Below are 23,471 nucleotides of genomic sequence, written 5' to 3' on the forward strand. Positions count from 1 at the left end.
CACTAAGGTTTTTAACATTAGAAACTTTATTATGGAGGTCTGTTATTTCAATGATTATTATGGTATCTTTTTATTGTTTGATTTAGATATTTTGAATGTTGTTAAGGTGTTTTCTATTGTTGTATGTATTGCAGTTTTTGTTTGTACTGTTAGTGTCATTCTTTGATTATGTTATATTTGTTTATACTTTGTATAAAGGTTACTAATTCTTGAATTACATCAATCGGTGATGATTAGTTAGGCTGATAATTAGGTTGTGCTAATATATATTTGTTGCTACTATCCATTGCTTTTTACAATGATAATTAAAGTTGCTTAATTATTGTTGTTGGGTTTAATCAAATCTCAATCTGTATGTGCTTAATTTCTTTAGTATATATGCAACTATAGATAGATATTGATTGTTCTTTGTGACTGGTATGCGTTTGTGGCTATAGTGTATAATAAGTTAAACAATATTAATATTTGATACCGTTCACACTTAGAAGAAAACAGCTCCCTTTGAAATTATCATTTTCAGCCATACGAATCAATCATTCTAAGGCAATGAATGTGTACTTACAAAGTTTTTGATTATGATTTCCAATATGTTATGTTTTATTGTATTAGTTTTGATGAATATTATGCCGAATAAAAGGAAACGACAAAATGGTAGTTGTACTGGTAGTGTTTTTCGTGAACCAACTGATGTTGTTGGTGTTGGGAGAGTGTTCCCGTCTGTAACTGCGAGTCAAGTATTAAGTAGGTCTTCTTTGTAATGTGCAAATCATAAGAACGGTTATGTAGAGTTCAACTTATGAAAATATACATGATTATCTCAAGAGTTGTTTTATTGTAATCAATGAGAATTTTTTAAGCTTATATATGAAAGATATAATACATGTTTTGAATGTATACGGAGGCATTAGCAACTCTGGTAGGTAACTTTAATAACTATAGGTAAGAACGAATGGGTATCAAATTGGGTTGAAAGTCACACAAAGTGTTTTTAACGCTAATTCAATGTGATGCATTTTTTGTTTGGGTGCAAACTTATCCCACATAGGAGTGAGACAAAAACAAATGTACTTATATAAGTCTAAGGGGAAGTCCCTCTAATACCAATTGGTTTTAGAAAAGGATGGACTCTTGGGCTTATATTGCAGGACATTGTGTTTGGGCTATACGATCCTTACAAGTGGTATCAGAGCTAGGCTATAGCCCGATGTGTTGAATAACGTAGTGGTGGCGCACCCTTAACCGCACGGTGCGACATGGCACACCCCTCAGTTTGCCAACGATAATGGAGCCATGGTGCCTTATATCGAAAGTCTTCCTTCCCAAGGCGTGGAAGTGCGGCGTGTCCCGATGGTGAAAGAAAAGTGAAAGAAAGAGATCGGCGGTATAAGAGGCGTGTCCCGGTAGTGAAAGAAAAGTGAAAGAAAAGAGACCGGTGATATAAGATGGCAGGAGTATCGTTAAAGGAGAGGCTCGGTGATGTGGTCTTCGGTTTGAGGGGAGGATTGTTGGGGTGCAAACCTATCCCACATAGGAGGGAGACAAAAACAAATGTACTTATATAAGTCTAAGGGGAAGTCCCTCTAATACCAATTGGTTTTAGAAAAGGATGGACTCTTGGGCTTATATTGCAGGACATTGTGTTTGGGCTATACGATCCTTACAAGATTTTTACCATAGTATACCCACATTTAGCAGGCTTGATATATAATTATCGAGGAAATAATATTTAATAATCTTTTCTAGGTGGTGAATTTTAAGGAGGCATATGGTATTGTTATATTTTCTATCTTCTTCTTAAAGTCTCGAGTTTGCAATTTGTGACTCAACTGTCTTTATATTTATATTGTTACATATGATGCTAATTTATGTTAACATATACGAGGAACTAAATTGATAATACTCTTCTTTCAAAAGGCTTATGTTTTATCATATGTAATTAGAAGTGATATTTTGTTATAATTCATGCTATGCGATGGTAGAGTCTAACACAGTAACATTCGAGCTTCAATGGACTTTTTTCCAGTGGTTGAGGATCTAATAATGAAAGATCGAACACCGTGTCGTGTTCGTGGGTTTTGTTTTATTTATATTTTTGTACCATAATACTGAAAGATTTGTGAAAGAAAAGCATATGATCATTGGTACAACTTATTCAGATATGGTTTATGGTTATAATTGTAGTTTCTAAAATCAATTTTTAGTAGTAAGTGATTAGCATTATCAATATTATTCAGAAGTCCCTCTAAAAAATTGCACGGATTTAGCAGTTCTTAAACTAGATTATGAAAACATTAATAGATAATTTATATGTTTTTATATTGATTTGTACTATATAATCCTTTTACTTGAGCATATACAATTTCGATTTGACCCCTACAAAAAGCCCGCGAATTCGCGGGCATTAAGCTAGTTTGAATATTAATATTAATATTAATATTAATATTAATATTAATGTCTATCTTTATCTTTAAAACAAACTAAAAAAAACGAATGGAACACAATCTTACAATTTTACCCTCGTAGTTATGACAATCATATAAGTTACACATCTTTAAACTTTTTTACTATAAATTTTCAAACTTAACATGACATGTACCAGACTTTTCATATAACTTTATTATGCTATGAACTTTTAGCTTATAAATATCAAAAAACTTTAAAGACATTCTTCATTACTACATATGCGACTATGAAACATAGGACAACATGTTTTTCAAAAATTAAAATGTGAAACATATGACAACATTATGTAAGAGAAAGATAACAGTTTTACCATAATGTTACACAATTTTCTATTACAAAAATAAATTAAGAGTAAATTAGTAAAGTTAGTATTTAATTTTGAATATTAATATTAATATTATTGTTTATCTTTATCTTTATCTTTAAAACAAACTTAAAAAAAAATAAAAAATTATCTTTAAAACAAACTTAAAAAAAAATAAAAAATGAAGAGAACACTATCTTACAATTTTACCCTCATAGTTATCACAAATCACATAACTTACACATCTTTAAACTTTTTTTACGATCAAAATTTCAAACTTAACATGACATGTTCTAGACTTTTCATATAACTTTGTTACGCTATGAACTATTAGCTTATCAAAATCAAAAATTTTTAAAGACGTTATTCATTACTACATATGCTACTATGAAACATAAGACAACATGTTTTCAAAAATTAAAATGTGAAAATTTTATCTTGAAAATAAAAATTTAAAGTGATCGATTTGTAACTTACATTTCATATGATCTCTCATTTTATATGATTAGCATGCTTTAATTGATAACCAAGAAACGTATACATGCATACAACAACAAAGTGATAAACAACATTAGCATAACAATTGGGATTAAGAACTTTTTTTTTTATATATATAAGGCATAACAAATATTTTATTCATCCTTCCCTAATAGTAGGATAACATTTTATCACATAATATACGGCAAATAACATGTAATTATTCAAATGGTTACAACATTCAAAAAGACAATAACAAACAATTGTTCTAATAACAAAAAAAAAGTGAATATAAAAGTCGTAAATGAACCATAACAACGAAAACAAACTGATAAAAACCTCAGGGTAAGTATTTTAATTAACACTAAAAGATGGGTACTTTTTGTAACTTCACCACATCCTCCAATTACAATCCCACATTTTTTTTTTTTTTTGAAAAAAAAAAATTTACAATCCCACATGGAAGAAATATTTGAAATATTTTTAAAAGCATTATAAAAAATAATTAGAAAACCCAAAAATAGTTGAAGTGGTATCAGATGCTTCCTCCTGAGTGCTAGTTACAGTTGTGCCAAACATACATTTAACATTAAAATTAACAACAACCACATTACATACAAACAGAATGTAAGTATACCTATCAAAAGTTGTAAGTTAGTCTCTCATCATCATCTTTACCTACACATCTTCAAATTCAATCAATTTCCCTTATTTAAAAAATAAAAAAGTTTGAAACTTTATTGAGTTAGGTGTGCACAGATGCTTTGCAAATGGGTAAATCTGAACCCCAATTACCAATTGACAACCAACAACAAGAACAGAATCATGATGGAAGTTTTTTGTTTGATTTGGGTTCCTCAGTAATCACCCAATTGTTGAGTTTCAAGTGTGTTCTTGTTTTGTTTCTCAGTGTTGCTGTACTTCTCACATCTGTTTTTTCAATCTTTCAATTGCACCATACACAAATTGGGTTTGATGCAAAAGATTCAATCAAGAACAGTGGTATGCATGTAGTTCTGAATTCTATTGTTATTTTGCTTTATTTATATTATATTATGAATTATGAATTCATGATTAGTTGATTACTATTTGATATATGATGATTATGAGACAGTGGATTTAAAATTAATGTTATTTTGCTAAATTAAGTACTTGGATGAATTCAAATTATGGTAAATTTCTTTAATTGTTTGCAGATTGGATCTACTTTTCCCAAGATTATTTTTTATTTTATTGTATACTCCGTATTTTAGTAACTTGTAAATTAATATATTTTGCTGGAATTGGTTGATGAGTATTCATGCTTTTTTTTTTTTATATAAATATTTAGTTTCTGATTTGATGGTTAGGTGATGATCTGGAACTGTCTATTAGACCACTTGTAGTGGTTGGGGGCGTGGGTCGAGGGCGTGAGTTGCTTTTTGATGACTAGGACGTGTGGTTTATGTTTGTGGAGTAGTGGTGGTGTGGGTTTATGGTGTGGGTTAAGAGTTTTTTTGATGATGTGATAAAATATAATTGGGTTAAATATTAAAAGAGGATAAAAATAACATTTTTAAAATAAAAATAAAAATAAAAAAAAATTGGCAACGCACGTTGCTTGGTACGTTGCTTGGCAACTGACAGAGGTAAAATACCCCCAACCCACGCATTGATACTTGCAATTTATGGTGTTGGTTGGGTGCCACGTGGGCTTGCAACGCCCCATAAGCAAACCGATACATACAGTCTTATGACATTAAAAGTATTCAAAGTAACAAGCCAATTTTTAATTCAGAACTCTATGCATTTGTTTAAGTGACTGTGGATGATTGCTACTAAGTAGCTTATGGATCAAAATAATGTTTTGCAACTAATTTCCAGACCATGTCTTCTTATATAACTTTCAAACACTTTCAAACACAAAAAGCTTAGTTCTTTGTAGTAACACTTGAGTTCTAACATTCAAATATTCGATGGAAAACATGATTTTAATAATAAGTTCTTGTAAGTGTTGATTGTGTAGATCTTTTGTTATATGATAATAATAATAAAGAACATCTTTTGTTAGGCCGTTCAGTTCAAGAAAATGTTTGCTCAAATCATTGTGAATTGTCATTATTCATATTTTAGTTGCGTTTTTTCTTAGGGAGATGTTTAGAGTTCGTGTGGCTCTATTTTCGATTTGGTTTACAAATAAGAACCAGGAGCCCTTAACTTTTAGTTTTCTCCAATTTAGATGAGCCGTCTTTATATTAGTTTTCACCTTAAGCAATACTTGTATCTTTCTTTTAAAATGCTTATTAATATTAATATTACTATGGATATGGAAGTACTGAAGGACGTTTTTGGTTAACTCAGCCACGATACAAGCATACTTCAGACTACAAAAGCCCGTTTCATATCTTCTTCCTCAAATAACGAGACTAGAGTATGATGTTTACGCAGAAATAGGTGTTCCTCACACACAGGTTAGTTGACCAAGTTTATTTCCACTTTCCGTATAACATTCCAAAACGGGTCGAACCGGGCTGGATTTGTCCAAAATGTTAAAATTTCTTATATATAATAAAATGATAAAATGATTTAGGAGGTTTCATGCATTAGGATGCACATTGTGCGGCTTCTTGCCCATTTGACTCGTTTCATTTTATGCAAAATATTATTTCTTTACCTGTTCGACCGTTAGATATAAAAAAATAAGCCCATTTCTTTTTTCCCACTTCTAATATAATCCTTCTAAATATGTATTTGAATGCATTATAACTGTACTTGAAGAAAATTCATCTTAAATGGTCATGGTATTTTACAGGTTACTATTTTATCCATGCACAAAGCAAGTGGATCTAATTCGACCCATGTGGTGTTTAGTGTTCTTTCAGATCCCATAAACTCTACAATAAATCCCGTGTCTTTAAGTATGTTGAGATCGTCGTTAGTTGACCTGTTCACTCAAAGGTCAAACTTAACTTTGACCACATCCATTTTCGGGCAGCCATCGTTTTTTGATATTCTTAAGTTTCCTGGTGGAATTACAGTCATCCCTAAGCAACCTCCATCGTTGTGGATGCTAAAACAAGCCTTATTCAATTTTACCCTTCCTAATTCTGTGCGTGAAATAGTAGAAAACTTCGGTGAGCTACAGGAACAACTAAAAACAGGATTGTACCTAAAGCCTTATGAGGTACAAATTGTTTCCTTGAACTGTTACGCTCATTCTGCTATTGGTTTTAGTTTCGTGTTTATGTTTTATTAATAAAATAGTAATAAATCTTATAACTTTCTTTCGTAGAGTGTATATGTTCAAGTAACCAACAAAGCTGGTTCAACAAGTGACTCTCCAGTTACAGTGCAGGCATCAATCGTCTCAGATTTAGGTAACCTCGTGCCGCTAAGATTAAAGCAATTAGCACAAACGATTACACAATCGTCCGATACAAGAAATCTCGGCCTTGATCATTCAATTTTTGGCAAAGTTAAGGAAATCAGTTTATCTTCTTATCTGTATTATACGCTCGATGCACCTACCCCATCTCCTTCTCCATCTCCGGAATTAGAAGATCATGAGGGACCCATTATTTCACCGTACCCTGCTTTTTCGCCACCTCAGCATTCATCACACTTGTCTCCCAAAATTGGGCATGAAAAATCTTCACCACCTCTTCCACATGCCCCGTCACCTTGTGATGGGTTCAAAATCTTTCCAGGCCGACCACCAACGTACCTGCCACTGCCACGTCATCATTCTAATAGCCCACCACCCACATATCAAAAGACAAAAATGCCCCTTGATCGAGAGAAAGAAGATTATAAGGGTTCAGCACCTCCACCAGTTTAGGTCTCAGCATACGTGTCTTGTAAGCTCCTTCTTTGATCTTTTTCACTCTCGTATTGTCTATGATGTTATATTTCTGTAGTTACCCTGTAATGGGTGTAACTAGCTAAGAAAAACATTGCCATAACAGTAGAGGACTCACAATGGGAGGGTCGGGGAAATTGGGTAATGGGTTGTAATGCTTTTTTGTCAAAGTGATGATCAAAGTGGTGGATAAATGGGCCAGGTTGGGTTGGATCGACAATCGCTTTTTATTCTCCATATTTAATTGTTTCATAAATTATTTGTGTAGTATAAGGGTTTTTCTAACGACGGCCCTATGGGCTGTCGTTAAGGTGCAAAAAAGTTAAGGTGCAAAAAAGACTTGTACTTTTGAATAACCGCCATGTAGTCAACATTAACCATTTGTACAACACATTAATGCACCTTAACAACATCCCTAGGGGTTGGCGGTAGAAAAATGCTATATATAATGTCACAAAAACTATACTATTAGAATAATACTATTGGACCGTATATGTGTGTATATTTGTATAACCCATATCTAACAAATCCAATATGGGCTATACAAATATACACATATATAAGGTCTAATAAATACTTCCAAATTTTTTCATTAAGGTAACTTAAGATGTTCAATTGCATTTGAATACATTTTGGATCACCTTTAAAACCCACTTGACCTTGTGATCCTTTCTTAGTTGTAATTTAAATTTAACCCATTCGACCCGTTCAAAATTAAGGATTCTTTAATTGCTAGTTGATCTAAAGTCTGCAATTGATACGTTATTCTGATTATTTATACTTATATTATCATGGATTCGTGATGGAATGTGCTTTCTAGTTTCCAAAAGAATGGCACATGACTAGAAAATGTTATCTTTGTTTCTACATCATGATCATAAGATAAAGTCACCTAGTGGGATACAGAAAGTTCCACCATTCGTGGCTGAAAAACCAAACTTTTTTTACATATCCAAGTCTATTGGTCGTCTTTCAATTTTTTTCGCCAATTCCTCTTTAGGTGCTTTTATTCACGACCAAATGTTACGCATACCGAAATGTTTATTGCTTAGGTTCCAACAGTTTAGGCATGTTTTAAAGTTTTCAAAATTCTGAATCTTATATCATTAATAGTACTTTGCCTAATAAATCAATTTTTGTGGTTGTAAGCTTTCGGGTACACACTCTGAGGATATAAACCCATTTTAGGTAAATGGGTCAAGATTTTCAGCTCTAAGTTTATGATAAAATTTGTTATTTTATCCCCCAACAATCACCTGCAATAAAGAAAATCGCAGCACCAATTGTTGCCGCCTGCGACAATTTTGTTGCAGCATGCAACTTTGAGTCTGCAGATTTTCAAATTATTACAATTTTCAATGAATGGTTTATGATTGTGTTAGTTTAATACTACTTAATAGCATAAGCCTTATGACCTGTGGTTGTGTTGTGAATGTTGTAGTTAGGCTCTTTTAATTGATCATTTAGTGGATCCTAATGATTTTTTCTTATGTATCTTTACAGCATCAGGATTTAGATCATGTTAACGTGATTCGCAGGCCTCTTTTCTTCTTCACGCTCATGGCACTACAAACTTCATAGCAAGCTGACCCCAGCACTGACATACACACACAAACACACATCGATACACACACAGATTGTACATAAAGGTCAAAGCCGAACGGTGGCGGGCCGTTTTATGTTTCACGTTAAATATTTCCCCAAGGGAATTGTTTCTTTGAGATGGCCGATAATCGAGAGGCGTCCATGCCGTGCTTTTGAATTATAATAGAAGGTGTAGCTTAAATTTGGTTGCTTTTGGGCTATAGAAACTAAATCACAACTTTATCTTGTGAAATAGTGATATGTCTAATTACTACTATATAAAACTCAAGTAGTTTAATGGTACTTCACATTGCATACATAATACTTGGATTCGTTCTTCTCTTGTACTCACGATATCGACAAATCGTTCAAAATGTCATTTAGAAAAACTAGATAAGGTTTTCTCTGTTCATGTTCATCTTATATGGACTCTGGAGAGAAGATTTTTTACTCAGATGTTCGCGCCTTAACCGAGAACTCTTGTGAGGATATAAGAGCCCCAACAAGAAGTAGGCTATGTTTGAAGACTAAATAGCATTCTCATATAACGGACACATAAAATTAGAATTTCACCAGAGAAACAATCAACTGAGAGAACATATATTAACAAGGAAATCATAACATTCTCACATATAAAGTAATATTCAATTCAGTTACAATGAGAGATTTAACTTATTGTTTGTTTAATGAACATGTTTGCATATGAATCACCTTAATATATATTGTTTCTAAAAGGTGATACCAAATCAAATAAGAATTCATAAACTGAACCAAGTGTGTCACCAATTCTATCTGCAAACATACATAAGAGTATTAGATGATAAGTTTGTGTAAAAAGTGTAGATTGGCAGGGACACCTTAACCCTGTGTTGCCTTTGGCAACCCACCAAGCCAACCCCGTAATAGCCGGATGCCTGTAAAACACCTCCACCGAATACCCCATGAGTGGCAAGCACGAGTCTAACCCGAAGGCATACTCCGAGGGAATTGCTCCCCCGGGACTCGAACCTGCGCCCTGTTTGTGTGTAGCTTCCAAACAGGGGCCCCGGCTTCAAAGGGACGGGTACCGTTGAAGCAATGCTTCTTTGGTACTTGATGATAAGTTAATTAGGAGAAAACAGACACAATTCAAAGAGAATTATTTAAATAAATGGAATTTAAAGATAAGTATGAAAAATGAAATTCAAGATTCATATGGACAGACCTAAGAGAGAACTTGGATTATTGTTGCGATGAAAATAATCTTGTCGAAGTGTCGAATTTGAGAAAGCTCTAAAAGGCCATAACGAGATTAACTGTTCTAAACCGCGATTCATATCAATATTGTCTCCATAATCTTGTCTTTGAAAAGCTTCTTCAAAAGGTGTTTGGTCATTAGTGTTTGAGAGGCCTTGTATCTCATATCGACATACTGGGCAAGTATTATGCATGTTCAACCATGGAACGATACAATCAGAATGATAAAAATGTTTACAAGGTAGCTCCTTTACATCTTCGCCAACCTCAAACTCATCTTTGCAAACAGGACAATGAGATTCATTAGCCAAATGAGACGAAGTTAGACTCACAAGCGGTAAACCTTCAATTACTGAATTTGGTTGTTCTTCGTTAAAAATATTATTTGGTAATGGTTCATCAGAAGCAGTATTTTGATGAGCAAGAGGAGGTTGAGAGCCAGTAACTTGAAAAATAAAATTTGAATCAGTTTCAGGGTTAAGAAGTTGTGGTCCAATGAATGGTGGTGGTGATTCGGGCGGGTCAAATAAAAGAGCTAAGTTTTCAATTAGTTGTGTAGCTAAAGGTGGCTCTATGTTTGCGATGTTTAATGTAAGTCTTGGTCGTTGTATGTCAAGTTCATCTGGAAGAATACCTAAACATCGCGGACAAACATTTTCAGGTAAGTTATTTGAATTGGTTCTAAACGTTTGTTGACAACGTCGACACCAATAGTAATGATATGTTCTCGTTCTTTGGTTTCCGTTAACAATAACACGGTGACGAGGTCGCAATGACATGCTTGGAAAGTGAAATAATGGGTAGAAAGTTTGTGAATAAATATGTGAAAGAGAAAGAATTTGTATATATGGGGTGTGTTTTAAGAATTGGGAGAAAATAAGGGATGGGTTTGGCAAGTTGTAAAGTTTAGGGATTCTTAACGTGTGATGGTTTTATTTTGCTTAATATGTATGACATGAGGACTTTTTAATAAAGTTAAGTATGTGTGAGCAAGTCACAGTTGGTCTTCTGCAAAACAAGTTTAATATCAATGGGGTTTGATACACAAATATATAATATATGAAGCTTAAAAATAATTAAATTTGAATACAGGTTTATTGATACCTAGGATCATCACCTTTTATCCTTGATACGCTTGAGGAAGTATATACTAGTTCAACTATGCCATTGTACATGAAACAAAGAATCATAAATATATAACAATGAAGACTAGCAAATATTTTCCAGTATTTGATTCTAATCATTAGGATGTGGTTTTTATTAATATTAGTCGATTAACTTGATAATAAAAACATACAATAAATTGTTACTTTACTATATTACTATTCAAAATTCTAGATAACTCATTAAATATTGAAGAATGGTATATATAAAAAAAAAATTCCATTGCCGGGAATCGAACCCGGGTCTCCTGGGTGAAAGCCAGATATCCTAACCGCTGGACGACAATGGATCTTTGCTTACTCTTGAAGACATATATAATAAGTCTGTAATAAAAAGTGGATATATGGATTTCCTTGATTAGCCACTTTGAAATGTATGATGTTATTATCATAATAAATTAACACCGAATATCATACTATATTAATATTATTATTATATTTCCAATAATTTAAAAACAATAATAGAGTTTGTAAAGGAAATTCCAACAACCCCAAAATATGACTTGATTCTTGTTTAGTATCATCAAATAGATCGTAACTTTTTAAACTTGAAGTAAGTTAAAAAGGTCAAAGACCTTAATTCTTGTTTATTACTTTACTCCGTATACTATATACAAAATACAAATATACTAAAAAATAATCTATCTATCTATATATCTATAGTAATTGAGTTCTGTAATCATAAGTATGGTGTATTAAATACGGTTAACTCAATAAAATTTACCCGTAATTTAATAAACTAGTAAAAAGGTTAAAAATTATTATGGTAAAAAAGTAAATAAAAAATAAAGAACATATTAAATAAAAACGTCATAAATACATTTTTAGTGATTAATGATCAATAAATATAAAAACCTTTCATCTTCTAAGTAATGTAAGTTATTTTCTTTAATAAAAACGTCATAAATTAAATTTTAAGTAATTAATGATTAATAAATATAAAAACCTTTTATCTTCTAAGTAACATAAATTATTTTCTTTAGCCGATAAATATGTCATCTCCATTCCATTTTTTCATATCAATCATACAAAAGAGCACACCATATTAGTAATGCTTTATTCTCGATTTTTTTTAGATGAGAAGAAGAAATGATATATATATTATTATAGTAGGTATAGTTCGTATATATAAATATATATAAATATATATATATATATATATATATATATATATATATATATATATATATATATATATATATATATATATTATTAAACATAATATATGTTTGTTTGTTTTTGTAGGTATCGAAGAAACACCAATTTTAAAATATTGTAAATCGCGAACAATGCAAGAAGAACGTGGTTGACTCTATGTTAGATCGATTCGTCCGAATATCTCTTCTAATGTTAATATTATGATAATTATGATTATTATATTGTATATTTGTATAACTTATATGATTATTACTAATTAAGATTGTGATTACTGTAATGATTATAATTCATTATTATAACTATGAATATGATTACGATTATTATTTTATTATTATTACATTTTATTATTTAGTTATAATTCATATAAGTATATGATTATTATAGGTGTAACGTTTTTTATGCATGTAAATATATAGATAATGTTTATTTAATTAATTAATATAAATAATTATATTAATATATATATATATATATATATATATATATATTAATATATATTATCGCTATAATTCATAATTATAATTACAAATATGATTAACAATAACAATTATTATTATTATTATTATTATTATTATTATTATTATTATTATTATTATTATTATTATTACATCTTACTTATAATTTATATAAGTATGATTATTATAGGTGTAATATTTTTTTATCTATGTAAATATATAGATCATGTTTCTTTAATTAATTTATATTAATATATATATATATATATATATATATATATATATATATATATATATATATATATATATATATATATATATATATATATATATATATATATATATATATATATATATATATATATATATATATATATATATATATATATATAACGATATCTATCAATGTAAATATGAAAATAAAAAGATTAAAACTATTGTTATTATTTATGTCTTAGCTTAATTTTAAATTTATGACAAAATTATAATAAGAAAAATAAAAAGATTGAAACTAATCATATATTTTATGACATATAAATTTTACTTATTATAAATGAATGTTTATAACTAAAGTTAAATTAAGGAAATAAAATGATAACAGTTTTTGAAAAATTTATAAGGTTTACTACTCTTGGTGGTGTTGCAGATCTTTATTATAATAGTTAATAAATAATTGCTAATTTCATATCAATTGTTATTCAATGTTATGAACCTCCAATTTTATTCTATTCACGAGTTTTATATTGTGTGGTGTAATAACACGTAACGGTTCATTTTTATATTTAGAAGTTTTTTTATGTATTCCAATTATTATGTATCTACTCATTGTCACATATGAAGTCATAAAAAGAGACCTGCAACAATTTAATGGTGTTGTAATTTAGTAGTTTATAACTACTTGTAATACCTATTTTGAAGAAATATGAAAGAAGAAAGAAGATACTATATTATTATTCAAGAATGGTGTACCTACTGATTACAATCGATAACATACTTATAGTACAATAATTCATTGTGCAGTTATGTGGAACAGTAATATCCGTGATCCACCAAATATATTGATTCACCAAATTTTACTTTATCAAAAGTGTCGGCCACTACACCGTAACACTTGACTTATAACACTCCCCCTTGGACGACAATTTTGTTTCACTAGAGATCAACTACAAGTTACTGCCTCGTTAAAAACCTTGCCAAAGAAAAACCCAGTGGGATAAAAACTTTAACCAAGGGAAAAAGAGTGCAGCATAGAGTTAACTCCCCCTCAAGTAGACATCACTGAGTCGTCACATCTTTTGATCTCATTTTAATCTGGTTGTCTTTTATAAGATCTTGAGTATATGAGAAGAATCTAGGAGGTATGTGTTTTGTTCAGTCACTTTTGATATATCCTTCTTTCATCTGTGCTATGCAAGCTGCATTATCTTCATAGATAGTTTTTATTGCGTTCTAGTCCACAAGAATCAATAATGAGTTGTGTCATTGTTCTTAACCAAAGATATTCCCGAGTGACTTCATGTAATGCAATCACTTCGGCATAATTTGATTATGTTGCAACAAGTGTTTGTTTTTTAGAACGCCATGATTTTGTGGTACCTCCATTTAGGAATACATATCGAGTTTGAGATTTATCTTTATGAGGATTTGATGAATGACCTGCATATACATAATCAACCAAATCTTGTTTTGAAGCGTTAGAATAAAATAATTTTAAATCGGCAGTTCCTCAAGGGTATCAAAATATGTGTTTGATCCTGTTTCATTGTCATTTGGTAGAAGTTGAGCTGAATCTTGCCAACAAATTAACTGCAAGAGAAATGTCAGGTCTTGTACAATTTATAAGATACATAAGAACCTCAATTGCACTAAAATATGGAACTACCGATCTGTTAAGATTTTCATGATCTTCGCAGGGATGAAATAGATCAGTGTCAATATTGAGTGATCTAACAACAATGAATTTATCTTTAAAACAATGTTTTAAAATCTTTTCGGTATAAGTTGTTTGATGTACAAGTAACCATTAGGCATATGCTCAATTTGCAATCCAAGGTAATACTTGGTTTTTTCAAGATCTTTCATTTCAAAATAATTCTTTAGAAGTTGAATGATTTCATAGATCTCTTTATTTGTTCATATGTGTGATGACCCGGAAATTTCTGACCAAATTTAAACTTAATCTTTGTATGATTAACATTTCCGACACGATAAGCAAAGTCTATGAAGTTGAATCTCAAAATTTTAAACTATTCAAATACTCTTCGATTGTTCTCAACGATTCGCGAACCATTATATGTAAATAGATACATATATATACTATAACTTGAAAACGTAACAAAGTTTTAATTGCATGATACCGTACATTAAACTTATTGGTTTATATATCTATTTGAATATATATGATTTCAAGTTATTTAGTAAACGATAGTAACATTCGTTTATTGATTCGATTGATATTTAGATAAGTTAACTAAAGCGTTTAAGATGAACTAAAACACTAATTTGCTACAGTGTTTTCAATTTGCCACATTACTCAAAATGCTACAGCGTTTTCGAAAATCACTATTTGCTACAGTGAAATTGACTTTGCTACAGTGAATTGCTACAGTAAGAATTGTATTTTAAAATGTATTTTAACAAATAGTGAGACGATGATTTATAAAAGCAAATGACCACGATACTTAAATGTATAAGTTATATTTCATAGAATATAATTTAGTGAAGAATAAGCCTAATTATTGACAAAGGTATAGGCGGTAAAACGCAAAATGCTAGTTTTCTCAGTGTACGAAACCACGTTCGAAAAACCGGAACCGGGACATAAGTCGAGTGACGACATACGACTTATCGGAACAAAAATTACAAGTTAACTATGCACGTGAATTTAATATAATATATAATTAATTATATAAATTAAATATATTATATTATTATATATAATATAAAATTATGTCGACAAACAAGAAGTTAAAAATTTGTGAGCTGTCCCAGGGTGCCATGCGATCGCATGGCCTTGAAGCACAAATCCCATGCGATCGCATGGGGTGCTTTTTCAGAAAAAGTTCTATAAATTGATCGAGTTTCTGGCTATATTTTCACTCACACATATACAAATATAGATATACTCCGTAATATTATTTATTATTATTATTATTATTATTATTATTATTATTATTATTATTATTATTATTATTATTATTATTATTATTATTATTAAGATTATTATTAATCTTATTATTTTTATTATTAGTGTTATTATTTTTGCGATACAAAAATAATAATGTACATAAAATATTACGACGGAGTGCTGTCCAAATAATTTTCAAAACAAGTTTTCGAGCAAGCTAAAGCTAAGGAAATTATGGGTTATTGCCAAGAAGGTTATGGGTAATTTTCGGGGGTATTTTTGGGAATCAAATGTAACGACCCTGGTTTTTCCAACGTTATTTATTAATAATTATTATTATTAATACGCTTGATTAAAAGAATGTATGTTATTACATTTACATGTTGCTTTAATTGCCCGTACTTGAACTTTAAATGCCCGAAACGTCTTTGTGACACCCGGAACTTGCACGAATAATATTTTCAAGTATTATTTACATTCATGATTAATTTTATTAATCATTTTAATTAACTAAGGCTATTAGTTAGTTACTTGGGCTTTAATTGGTTTAACTTGTGATTTATTTGAACTTGGGCTTTGATTAGTAAATGGACTCTTGAACTTGGGCTTATAAGCCCACCCTACATTTATTAATGAACCTTTAGCCCACTCTTGCAACTTGTAAATACCATTTAACATGCAACTAGTTAGTTTAGGAAGACTTGGAATCTTGTTACACATCATCCCCATGCACTAACACCTTAATATCCAACTTTTGTCATCTTTACAAGCTAGTAACCAATGAACCAACCCATCCCCTCTTTTTTTCTGCTGAATGCCGAGATTTTGATGGCCATATAGTGGTGATTTGATTTTTTTTACACTACATACTCACTTGCATCTCTCATTTCCAACTCACACTCTTACTTGCAACATTTCTTTTCTCTCCTTTCTCTAGTTCTTGTAAGTGTATGAACTTTATTTCTCTTCTTTTTCTTCAACCAAAACCGATTTCCAATCCATCTTCATCATCATTCTTTGTTGTTAAATTGTTACTTGTTCTTGTTTAAGGTTGATTACTTGTAAGTTACTAGTTATTATTTACTTACTTACTTGTCTTTATTTACTAAGTTACAAGATCAAACTTTCTAGTTTTGATTCTTCATCTTTATCTTGTTATAACAAGAACATCAAGAACATAATCTATCTAGTTATGTTCTACATATTTTGTTTCAAAAGATTAAAGTTCATAGTTGTATAAACTCATTACTTGTAGTTCTTGAAGTAACTTTAAAGTTACTTCACTTAAAGATCAACTTGGGTTGAATCTTTAAAAGTATGAGCAACTATGAACCATTTTCTTATTTAGTTAGTTTTCTACTTTATTTTGTTTCAAAAGATTTAAAGTTTATAATCTTTATAATTGTTACTTGTGTTCTTGTTTGTTGTATGTTACTAGAATACCACTTCATGGTTGGTTTAGGCTTATCATTCATTTTCTTTATTTCTTATTGTTAGTTGCTTACTACACATTTGAACAAGGACATGAAACCAACAAGAGCTTACACTTTGGTGCAAGTATCATGGATCCAACACTTGGTTGTGATCTTTCTTAGTGTTCATGAACTTGTTCATAAACTTACATGTAACCTTGGTTCATCAAACACTTACAACACTTGCACTTGAGTTATGATGGACAAACCTTGGTCAAAATGATGTTAACACATCAACGAGTTGTACACTTGAAGCTATACGCATCAAGGATGAGAACCGTGATGAACATCAAGCACCGAGACAACCGGAACTCTCCAAAACCCACTGTTCTGTCCAAAACCTACTGACCTGATGCTTCTGGAACATACCAGTAGACCTGGGCTGTTCTAACCTTGATTTTTAGATATAACTTTTCGAGTAGATAACTTTTCATATAGGACTCGTCTTAATCCGAGTTACGGTTTAGGATTTATGGCCCTCCGATCGTTACCATGTCCTTTAACGTTGTGCAGAAATTTCTGACCTACTCGCACTTAGACCGTCGCCACGGTCAAACCAAGACGAGTTTGCTTCTGTAAATTTTACCACACTTAAGGGACTCATAGACGGAGCCATGACCACTGGTCTCACCTTAATTCAGTAAGGGTAGAGGCCGTGGTGACTGACCGAAGTCAGCCTTTGTTTTAAACGACTTTCATAAACGAGTCTTACTTGTTACCTTTTGTTTAATGATGATTGATGATGACCCTTATGACCTTAATTACGTACTTGTAAACCTTTTGAGACGACTTATTGACTTAGTGCTATTTGACTTAGGTTGAGGACGTTTGGACCGTTACTTGCACACCACTTTCCGACTACTACCTTACCATTACTACTAATCATTGTGAGTTATAGCATTCCCTTTTTACTTTAACTTATTTTGGGAACTGAGAATACATGCGGATTTTATGTTTTACATACTAGGCACGAGTACTTAAACTTTATATATGTGTGGGTTATATAACGGCAGAAACATTCCCTTTAGCTCGGTAACGTTTAATCATTGGTTTTTGAACCGTGAACGCGAATCTTAGATATGGATCCATAGGGTTTGACATCCCCACTCGGGCTAGTAGCGCTAGAATTTAACGAGTGTTTAATACTTCGAGGTTATACGCACTTGCCAAGTGCACTTTAAGGGGGTACATTAAACGTTAAGTTAGTTACCGGGTGCCCACGGTTAAGCATATACTTTTACATACTTTTGAAACGCTCGTTGTAGCACTGAAATCTCGTGGCCTACTTACATTACTGTTATACTTAAACTATAGCTCACCAACCTTTGTGTTGACCTTTTTAAGCATGTATTTTCTCAGGTGTTTGAAGTCGCTTCCGCTATCTTACTAGTCGTGCTGTAGAACCCGCTGCCTAGAGTTGTTATCGCATGACTACTTATGTTGCATTCAAACTTTTTACTTATGAACTTATGTTATGTAACGAGCATTATGGTCACGTACACTTATTTAATGCTTCTACTTAGTGAAGCATACTTTTGATTTGTAAAACAATTGACGTATGTTATGACGTCACTTTTATTAATGAATGCAAACTCTGTTTTGAAAACGCATATAGTACTTAACCTTGTAATGATCCTGTTGATGATGGTCCGTACATGATGATTTAGTACGGGGCGTCACATTTGGTATCAGAGCATTGGTTGTAGGGAATTAGGATGCATTAGTGAGTCTAAGACCGACCCGAGTAGGATTCACTAATAGGGCTAATCTACAACTTGTTAGTTTACTTGTTTCCGCTGAACTTACTGCATGCTGCTGCTTACTGTTACTGCTATATGCCGTATGCTACTACATGATTTCACTACTGCATGCTATTACTTGCTTTCGATTGCATGCTAGTTTCGTACGATTACTGATATTGCCATGCTACTTATTGTTATACATGATTTAAACTGTTGGCCTATTATTTGCTTGCTTTATGACATACTGACATGGAAAATTTATTTTTCCTTGTTCAGATGTCGGACGTTCCACCTACTGACATCCCGAGCGGCTCAGGCCCCGTTGTTCCACCCACTGCTGCACCTGTTGCTGTTGCTGCTGCTGCTGACATCCCGGCCCCGACACCCACTGGCAACCCCGGCGCCTCTAGTTCTGGAGCTAGCTCTAGTGTGCCTATCCCGGCGTCTTCTTCCAGACCCCTGAGGCAACTGGCTCGCATTGGTGGCATGGAGATCCCCGCGGAGTTCGGGGAAGGACCCTTCCGTAATCACTGGCGCACACCTTGCCGACGCACTGCCGACGGCCGCTTAGCTGTGATTACGCCAGGCCGACACCGACAGATGTTGGCCGCTTTCGGATATGTTGAGCCACCCGCGCCACCACCGCATGATTCAGACGACGGTTCTTCCACCGATGCTTCTTCAGACGACACCTCATCTGACGACTCCAGTGATGAGGAGGATCCCGCTGACCGACCGATTCAGGCACCTTCTACCCCGCCGAAGAAGCGGTATCGCTTCGCTGGCATAATTCCTGGTCGAACTGTCACTGACGCTTATGGTCGGCGTCGTAGGATCACTGCTCGTAAACGGCTGGTGCCGTACCCCGCCGATCCACAGATATTACCGTCTCCACCCAGAGCCGGACCATCCACTTCAGCACCACCGGCTCCACCTGCACCGCCAGCACCACCTGCCCCACCATCTTCCTCTAATGAGGAAATGAGGCGGGAGATTGAGATTCTCCAGACTCGAGTTACTGAGCTCGAGGAGCAGTTGACTCATGTTTTGGACATCTTGTACCCACCATCGCCGTAGGACTTAGTACTAGATTCTGTATTGTAATTTCTTTTGTAATTTCATATTTCACTTATGTAATGTACGAACTTATTGTAATGCATGAACTTATTATCATTAATGAATGGAATTTGTGTTGCTTACTTCTTGCGCAAGTGTTCTATTTACGTTATCATCTCATGGTTTTGTGGTACTTATATCTACTTGCGTTATTTAATCAACATGTGTTGTGCTGTTTTCATGTTGGTTGTTATATAATGTACTATTATTATTTGCATAATGGATTTTGACTTGAGTCAAAATATTTGTATAGAACATCATGGCCAACGGGAGATCTATCCCCACCGCGGCACAAATTGAGGAAATGATTAACGAGCGAGTCGCTGCTGCACTAGCTGAAAGACAACCCCAAGTTCCACCACCACCGCCTGTCAATCCACCTGTCGTCCGAGATGGGTGTACTTACAAGGAATTTCAAAACTGCAAGCCACACTACTTCAGTGGCACTGAGGGACCCGTCGGTCTCACCAGATGGTTCGAAAAGTTGGAATCGGTATTCAGGGTTAGCAATTGTTCTGAGGCTAACAAAACGAAATTTGCATCTTGCACGCTGTCTGATGGCGCGCTCACATGGTGGAATACCATGGCCCAAGCGAAAGGAATTGATGAGGCGTATGCTACGCCTTGGGAAGAATTTAAATGTGCTATGATCGAGGAATACTGTCCGAGAACCGAGATTCAAAAGATGGAAATCGAATTTATGCAATTGAAAACCGTAGGGAACGACCTTAACAGCTACAACCGTAGGTTTTTGGAATTGGCTCTTATGTGCCCAACCATGGTCACCCCCGAATTTAAGCGTTTGGAGAAATACTTCTCGGGACTTCCTAAGTCCATCAAGGATAATGTTACCTCATCCAAACCACCAAGTGTTCCCGAAGCAATGCGCATGGCGCATACTCTCTTGAATCAAATCATCCTGGACGAGCCGGAGAAGGCTAAGTTTGAAACTGTTAGTGGTGAAAAGAGGAAATGGGACAACAACCACAACAACAACAGGGGTAGGAACTATGATCAAAACCCGGCAAAACGACATGAAGGGTTCAGGCAAAACAACAACATGCACAACAACAACAACACCAACCCCAACAACAACAACCGCACCAATCCGAACTACAAAGGAACCTTACCACAATGCAATAGGTGCTACAAGCACCACACTGGGTATTGCAATGTTATCTGTGAGAAGTGCCAACGATCTGGACATGTTGGCAAGGATTGCAAGGTTACCACTTTGAATGTGAAGCCAAACCACAACAACAATGGGCCTAAGAAGTGTTATGAATGTGGAAAGACGGGCCATTTCAGAAACGAGTGTCCTAACAAGCGTAAGGATGGCGGACCACCACGTGCTAGAGCCTTTAATGTTAATGCAAGGGACGCTCGCGACAACCCCGACTTGGTGACAGGTATATTCAAGATCAACAATCTTTTAGCTTCTGTCCTATTTGATACTGGTGCCGATAGGAGCTATGTGTGTAGACATTTTTGTGATAAGTTAGATTGGTCGTTAGTTCCTTTGAAGGAAAGTATGCTTGTCGAGGTCGCCAATGGAAAACTTGAAAAGGTTGACCATATTAGTCGTGGAGCTATTATCAACATAGCTGGTGCAGATTTCGAAATTGATTTGATACCTATCAAACTGGGAAGTTTTGACGCGATCGTCGGTATGGATTGGTTGAGCAAGATAAAGGCCGATGTTATCTGTGGAGATAAAGCACTTCGCATACCACAAGGAGATGGCGAACCACTGGTTATCTATGGAGAGAGATGTACCTCGAAGTTGAACCTCATTAGTTGCGTGAAAGCGCAAAAGATTATGAAGAAGGGACGCTTTGCTGTCCTAGCACATGTGAAAGCGGTAGAAACTGAGGTGAAGAGCGTGAACGACGTTCGAATTGTGAACGAATTTTCCGATGTCTTCCCAGAGGAATTGCCTGGATTACCACCGCCGAGAGCCGTAGAATTTCAGATTGATTTAGTGCCAGGAGCTGCACCTGTAGCTCGCGCACCTTATAGACTCGCACCTTCCGAGATGCAAGAATTACAGAGTCAACTACAAGAGCTATTAGATCGAGGGTTTATCCAACCAAGCTTCTCGCCTTGGGGCGCACCTGTGTTGTTTGTAAAGAAGAAGGATGGATCCTTCCGTATGTGTATCGACTACCGTGAACTCAACAAATTGACTATCAAGAATCGATATCCTCTTCCACGAATTGATGATCTTTTTGATCAACTACAAGGATCGAGCGTTTATTCAAAGATCGATTTGCGATCCGGATATCACCAGCTGAGGGTGAAGGAAAGTGACGTGATGAAAACTGCATTCAGGACCCGTTATGGTCATTATGAGTTCCTCGTGATGCCATTCGGTTTGACAAATGCCCCTGCCGTGTTCATGGATCTCATGAATCGTGTCTGCAAGCCTTACTTGGATAAGTTTGTTATCGTCTTCATAGATGATATCCTCATCTACTCTAAGAGCGAAGAAGAACATGAGCAACACCTCCGATTAGTGCTTGAACTCTTAAGACAAGAGTAACTTTACGCCAAATTCTCCAAGTGCGAATTTTGGTTGAAGGAAGTACAGTTTTTGGGTCATGTTGTGAGCGACCAGGGTATCAAAGTTGATCCCGCCAAGATTGAAGCCATCAGCAAGTGGGAGACCCCCACTACTCCAACGCATATTCGCCAATTTCTAGGTCTCGCCGGTTATTATCGAAGGTTTATCGAAGGATTTTCTCTGATTGCGCGTCCTTTGACCGCACTGACTCACAAGGGCAAGAAGTTCATTTGGGAACCCACACACGAATCAGCATTCCAAACTTTGAAGAAGAAGTTAACCTCCGCACCTATCCTATCACTTCCTGAAGGCAGTGACGACTTTGTTGTTTATTGCGATGCATCGAAGAGTGGTTTTGGTTGTGTACTGATGCAACGATCAAAGGTTATTGCCTATGCCTCCCGCCAATTGAAGATTCACGAGCGGAACTACACTACACATGATCTTGAACTTGGAGCCGTTGTCTTTGCACTCAAATTGTGGAGACATTATTTGTATGGAACTAAGAGCACTATCTTCACCGATCACAAGAGTCTCCAGCACATCTTCGATCAGAAGCAATTGAATATGAGACAGCGTCGATGGATCGAGACGCTCAACGACTACGATTGTGAACTCCGTTATCACCCTGGCAAGGCCAATGTTGTAGCTGACGCTTTAAGCCGAAAGGAGAGGACGGCACCTCTCCGTGTTAGGGCTCTGAACATCACCATCCATTCGAACCTCAACAACCAGATCAGAGTAGCCCAAGTTGAGGCTCTCAAGGAGGAGAA

The 23,471-nt window shown here is 34.1% G+C and overlaps 2 protein-coding genes and 1 non-coding gene across 4 annotated transcripts; 1 reads left to right on the forward strand and 2 right to left on the reverse strand.

Moving 5' to 3' along the window:
- Positions 1-3,876: 3,876 nt before the first annotated feature.
- LOC139885757 (uncharacterized) lies at positions 3,877-8,958 on the forward strand. Of its 2 annotated transcripts, none has more exons than XM_071869513.1 (5): positions 3,877-4,246; positions 5,585-5,694; positions 6,036-6,407; positions 6,516-7,080; positions 8,586-8,958. In XM_071869513.1, the coding sequence occupies exons 1-4, from the start codon at positions 4,015-4,017 to the stop codon at positions 7,059-7,061; spliced, it is 1,260 nt and encodes a 419-aa protein (XP_071725614.1). In that variant the 5' UTR covers positions 3,877-4,014; the 3' UTR covers positions 7,062-7,080; positions 8,586-8,958. The 2 variants fall into 2 exon arrangements, with proteins under 2 accessions (XP_071725614.1, XP_071725615.1); XM_071869514.1 differs by having other exon boundaries at positions 8,621-8,958.
- Positions 8,959-9,378: 420 nt separating this feature from the next.
- On the reverse strand, positions 9,379-10,681 carry LOC139885758 (E3 ubiquitin-protein ligase RING1-like). The gene is made up of 2 exons (XM_071869515.1): positions 9,871-10,681; positions 9,379-9,458 (listed from the first exon to the last, which is right to left on the reverse strand). Exons 1-2 carry the CDS (start codon positions 10,679-10,681, stop codon positions 9,379-9,381), a joined length of 891 nt encoding a protein of 296 aa, XP_071725616.1.
- Positions 10,682-11,283: 602 nt separating this feature from the next.
- TRNAE-UUC (transfer RNA glutamic acid (anticodon UUC)) lies at positions 11,284-11,355 on the reverse strand. Its single transcript has one exon. It is a non-coding gene; the product is annotated as a tRNA-Glu (tRNA).
- Positions 11,356-23,471: the final 12,116 nt, after the last annotated feature.

This window comes from Rutidosis leptorrhynchoides, chromosome 1 (assembly GCF_046630445.1).
Source record: "Rutidosis leptorrhynchoides isolate AG116_Rl617_1_P2 chromosome 1, CSIRO_AGI_Rlap_v1, whole genome shotgun sequence".
In the NCBI taxonomy this organism is placed as follows: domain Eukaryota; kingdom Viridiplantae; phylum Streptophyta; class Magnoliopsida; order Asterales; family Asteraceae; genus Rutidosis; species Rutidosis leptorrhynchoides.

Coding starts and splice junctions, on each gene's coding strand:
- LOC139885757 (XM_071869513.1), top strand. CDS start 4,015: ATGGGTAAATCTGAACCCCAATTACCAATTGACAACCAACAACAAGAA. Junction 4,247..5,584: donor AGATTCAATCAAGAACAGTG/GTATGCATGTAG, acceptor TGGTTAACTCAG/CCACGATACAAGCATACTTC. Junction 6,408..6,515: donor TGTACCTAAAGCCTTATGAG/GTACAAATTGTT, acceptor TTTCTTTCGTAG/AGTGTATATGTTCAAGTAAC.
- LOC139885758 (XM_071869515.1), bottom strand. CDS start 10,681: ATGTCATTGCGACCTCGTCACCGTGTTATTGTTAACGGAAACCAAAGA. Junction 9,459..9,870: donor TAATCCAAGTTCTCTCTTAG/GTCTGTCCATAT, acceptor GTATGTTTGCAG/ATAGAATTGGTGACACACTT.